Source organism: Lycium barbarum, chromosome 10 (assembly GCF_019175385.1).
Source record: "Lycium barbarum isolate Lr01 chromosome 10, ASM1917538v2, whole genome shotgun sequence".
Classification (NCBI taxonomy): Eukaryota; Viridiplantae; Streptophyta; class Magnoliopsida; order Solanales; family Solanaceae; genus Lycium; species Lycium barbarum.
Genome location: NC_083346.1, coordinates 118933389 through 118938616, shown reverse-complemented (window position 1 = coordinate 118938616; position 5228 = coordinate 118933389). Strand labels below are relative to the sequence as shown.

Sequence of the window (5228 nt, the reverse complement as noted above, 5' to 3'; positions counted from 1 at the left end):
GATGGTAGAAACAAAAACATTTATGTTGATGTTCCTAATCAAGCTTCTTGGATCATCAAGAAAATCCTGAAGGCAGGGAGGTACTTTGTTGCTGCTGGTGCCAAAGCTATCAACCAAGCAACTATACTTGAAACTGAGGGGACTATTTCAGAAAGTTGGAGGAAGCTGGTATATAACAATATTGGCATACTTAGGTGGATATTCATCCTAAGATTGGCTCCTTTAGGTAGGCTCAACACAAGGGACATATTGTTTAGATGAGGTGTGACAACATCTCAGGAGTGCTCACTATATGAGGTGGAAAATGAAAACATTCCTCAACTATTTTTTGCTTGTACTGCCTCTGCCTTGGTTTGACAGAATCTATTGTTATGGATTGACATCAGGAGAGTATCCGTGATATGAGATGATGAATTCAGATGGGCTAAACAATATGCTAAAGGAAGACAGCCCACAGTTGAGATCTATAGAATAATGCTAGTTGTTGTTGTCTTACTTCTATGGAGAGACGCATCCCGCATTGGCAAGGTCTGAGGAAGGATAGCACCCCAAGGTGTGATGTAGACTGCTTCCACAACTTGAACCCGTGTCCAAGGCTCCTCTTCTACAGAGAAATCTCAAAAAACAAGAAGCGGCTGAGGACCACAACATCTATCCAGTTTGATATAGTTTTTACTTCTACTGATAGTTTTGTTTGGATTAGTTCTTCATGTAATGTTGCTACATTGCCAGGCGGCTGTAGGGGCTTGATTTCCAAACAATATTCATTTTTCTGAACACTCACATTGATCACTTTGATAATGATATCAGTCCAGTAGTCAAAAAGAAACGTAGTAAGTAGAAATGCGAACCCTTGAAATAAGAAGGCATTACGAGAATTAAAAATATTTAATAACTAGAAATTATTTTCCTATACGAGTTCAATCTAAAGAAAGTACGAACGAATAGTACCAAATGATTGAGATTATATCCTTATTTACTCTGCAGGCAAAATTAGTAAACACCAACAACTTTGGTATAGTGGCTCTCGCCTAAGCACCAAATATAATATATATTTGACCACCACCCCCCCTAAATAGGGACAACGTAGAAACATGTCGAGCTAACATAGGATTAGCAAGGCTTTCACCATGGCACAAAAGCTTCGCTTTACCTGGTCAAGCTATAAACATAAGTGAACCATTGCCACTCCAATCTAAAGATGACAGGATCATAAACTTTTTACACAATTGCAATTGAAAGAGAAGCAAGGATAAAAATAATAGGTGAGATCTTAATTTATAACTTGAAATAGAAGTATTATGCGACAGACATAAGTTGTTCATCAAGCAAAAGAAACGCTGTTGTTGAGCTACATCACTTGAGAAAAAAGAACACGATACAAAAATGAAAGATACCATCTCCCTGAATTCTCCACTTAAAAGAGAGAAGTTCCCTTTCCCTTCTTATCTCCACCAATTTCGAAGTGCTTGCATCTCTGCAAGTCGGTAACAACAGTGGATCTCAGTATTGGCAAATACAACTATCATGAACAGAAAGATTGAGAACCATGACAGACCTTGATTGGGTGCTGTGACACATGTTTGCAACCCTGGCATTGCAGCCTTAGCACAATCTTCTTGGTTGTTTTGGCCTAGTATTGGTGGAACATAGATTTATGAGATGAACACCACAGGAAAAAAACATTATTGACCAGAATTAATTTCTAACAAATGTTAATGTGAAATCTCTATTTTACCTTCTTGTGGAAGACGGGTTTTGTCTGACCACCATAACCAGACTGCTTGCGATCATAACGACGCTTCCCTTGAGCTGCTAGGCTATCTTTTCCTTTCTTGTACTGTGTAACCTTATGCAGGGTGTGCTTTTTGCAATCCTTTGACTTGCAGTAAGTCTTCTTAGTTTTTGGAACGTTCACCTGCAAGTTCAAGTTCAAAGAAATTCATCTCGTACCCTACGCAACACCAGTTAACAACTTACAAAACTGGCAGCCATGTAGAAATCTTATAGTAACTGCTTTATATGCAATCACAATTCACAGGCCAAATGCATACATACCATAACAGAAATGAATATACTGGACCAAAGGATCCAGCAACCCAGAACTGTGATCTAGAGTATGCAGAGTGAGATGATATGACATTTATCACAATTATTTCTCGGATGCAGTAACATAGAATTTTAGTACTAACAGCATCCAGAGGATGCAACATGTTACAAAAGTGGGTTGACTCCTTTATAGAAAGCAAGGAGGTAAGGAGCCAATAAGTCTCAAAACTGAATCACTCCATTTACAATTAGACCATCAAAACAAATTAATAGACATCTATCACTTTTATCACAATTCAGAACTGGAGTTACTTGAAAAAAAAAATCAATCAACAGAGAAGGCGTGTGACAAATCAGTCCGTGAAATTGCAGGCTAACAATTAAAACGAAGCAATAGTTTCACCAGATCTCACAGAGCTGCATCAACTTGACTGAGCTAATATAAGTAGAAAACGAAGAAATTTTGCTACTGGAGTGACCATCTGAATGCTCGTCCACAACTCAGATGATAGATTTACATTTCTACACAGGAGAACTTTCAAATCACATTACAGAATGAAGAAACATGAAAACCAGAAGTCATGTATTCAAAGAAATTAATCATCCACCATATCCGTGTACACCACTGCAAGGTACATTATCATAGTTCTATACTAACAACAGCTATACTGTTGCAGGTGCTACCCAGAGCAACTCTTAACTCTTTATTTTTGTGTGTAGTCCAAGAGATTTCGCTTTTTCCCAGCAAGTATGTGATCTTGGACATTTCATCGCTCTGGATTTATTAAGACTGGAGCACCAAAGCATCCAAGGAAACAATTAGGGTCAAAGTAATTGGCTTTACTTTCTTTACAGCATATTTGGAAAGCAACCTAGGAATTGGATCTGTGTGATTGGACATAATTGCACAGTTTGACATGTTTATCTAGCCAAGTAATTCCTTAGACGGCTGTAATTTAGGAGGTGCAATACTCTTCAATTCTTAAGGGGAGTTGAAAATTGGTGCTAATTATACTCAAACTAAGGTAACTTTTCTAATTCCCATTTATTTTTTCTTTTCTCAAACATGTTACTATTCTTTCTACAATATTTCTATTCCGTTTCTCTTGTTCTCAACTTCTAACCTTCCAATGTATTGTTTACCGTCTGCTTCCATATAAAGTTGCAACTTGTCATATTTTTGATCCTTCTATTTTTTTTTTCATTGTTCTTCTTAGTAGCTATATCAACGAAGCATAACTCTAAGGCTACCCGAACCCTCAGAAATCTGTTTGTTACATTCTGCTCAACCGTGACGGATGTGGCACGAACCTAGATAGGCACGTTGTAACCAATAAAGCATTCTTAAAAACCACTAATTTTACTATAATTACCTTTCCATTTTTCTTTTCTCAAACATATCACTATTCTTTCTACACTATTCCTCTTATTCTCATCTTCCAACCCTCCAAATGTGTTATTTATGGTGCGCTTCCATATAAATTTGCAACTTCTGATATTTTATTTCTTTACTTTTTTTGTTCTTCTTAGTTGCTATGTCGACAAAGCCTAACTCTAAGCTAGCGTTTGGCCATGAAATTTTACTCATCAGATTTTGAAAATGTATCTTCAAGTTCCAAAAACTGAGCCAATTTATTCGAGAAATTTCACTTTCACTCACAAAACTACAAATTTTTTCATGCATGTCCAAACACAACTTCAACTTCAACAACTTGCCAAACAGGAGCTAAACTTAGCTGGAATCAGCTACACGAACCCTACAAAATCTATCTGCTACATCTGCTCTATTGAAATTTGAAGTGAAGACTTTCACTTTGTTGACCACAAAAAAGTGCAAGTTTGACTTTTTTCTAGTGTCTTTCAAGTATAACAGTTTATATTGAAGTAACTGGTCCTAATGATATTTTTATTTTATTTTATACTCCCTCCGTTTCAATTTATGTGAATACATTTGACTGGACACGGAATTTAAAAAAGTAGAGAATACTTTTAAACTTGTGGTGTAAAATGAGTCACATGTAAAAAGAGGTAATTCTTTTTTGCACGGACTAATGAGGAAATGGGTTTACATAAATTAAAACAGAGGGAGTATATAGCAGTATTTTTTTAGGGAATTAAACAGCTATAGCAAGTTGTGCAAGGCAGTTATATGCTCAACTTTACGACTAATTTTAACTATAATTACCTTTTCATTTTAAAAGTGTGTAAATCAACATACAACAATGAGTACAATTTTAACTAACAAAGAAAGAGAGAAGGAATTACCATTGTAGCGATTGGTGGAAAGGAACTTTGCTGTAATGGCGACCAGAAACCCTACAAATTGAGGGAAGAAGAAATCAGGTTTATATAGCTAGGGCTTTTGCTGGACAAAAGATAATTACAGTTTATGGCCTTATGGGCTGCCTTTAATAACCAACCCATGGTAATTTTGGGCTTATATTTATGGGTCATTTGCATTTTTGTTCCTATTTTGTGTTGGTCTTTTAATTTTTTACGTTAATAACAAATACTTGTTGCGTCTCAATTTATGTGATACAATTTGAATTTCAGAATTCAAATTTTTTTATTTTGATCGTGAATTCGGACATACAATCTTTAAGTTTTTTTAAAAAAAATTTTTACATATTTATAAACAACATTAGAAGTACTATAAATCACAATAATTAATAATTTAAAACATTTCAAGGGCATACGAATAAATCGTGGTAAAAAATTTTCTTATTTGACTCTTAAAATTCGAACTGTATCACATAAATTGAGAAAGATGAAGTAGTAACTTTTTCGCGATCCTAAATTTATATTTTCGCATTATAATATATCACAAGTTATGCCCCGCATGACTTTTGACTTTAAAGAACATATGTCCCAATAGGTTAAAAATTAAAGACTACTCCATTTGAAGGTTAAAAAGTTAAAGACCAGCGCATTTTGGAGGGGATTCTGTGCAATAAACTTTTTTTGCGCGGAATGTCCTTCAAAAGCACTGGTCTTTAATTTTTGTCCCTCAAATTGTTGGTCTTTAATTTTTTTTTTCCTTCGCCTAAAAATTTATGGATTTCAGGTTCGAACCTCCGCTCGGTCAAAAATTAAAAAAAAAATCGCAAGACAGAGTTTGGGGTTCGCCAGACAGAGTTTTGGATTCAAGGGGGCAATTCGCAGAATTGCCCTTCTTTTGG

General features: G+C 35.6%; 1 protein-coding gene across 1 annotated transcript; it reads right to left on the bottom strand.

Moving 5' to 3' along the window:
- Positions 1 to 1253: 1253 nt before the first annotated feature.
- On the bottom strand, positions 1254 to 4471 carry LOC132615161 (large ribosomal subunit protein eL42). The gene is made up of 4 exons (XM_060329737.1): positions 4315 to 4471; positions 1739 to 1918; positions 1559 to 1633; positions 1254 to 1477 (listed from the first exon to the last, which is right to left on the bottom strand). Exons 1-4 carry the CDS (start codon positions 4315 to 4317, stop codon positions 1418 to 1420), a joined length of 318 nt encoding a protein of 105 aa, XP_060185720.1. The 5' UTR covers positions 4318 to 4471; the 3' UTR covers positions 1254 to 1417.
- Between the last annotated feature and the right edge of the window lie 757 nt (positions 4472 to 5228).

Excerpts from the sequence above, each read along its gene's own strand:
- LOC132615161 (XM_060329737.1), bottom strand. Across the intron at positions 1,634-1,738 it reads AACCCGTCTTCCACAAGAAG|GCCAAAACAACCAAGAAGAT; the intron begins GTAAAATAGAGA and ends CACCAATACTAG. Across the intron at positions 1,478-1,558 it reads TGTCACAGCACCCAATCAAG|AGATGCAAGCACTTCGAAAT; the intron begins GTCTGTCATGGT and ends ACCGACTTGCAG.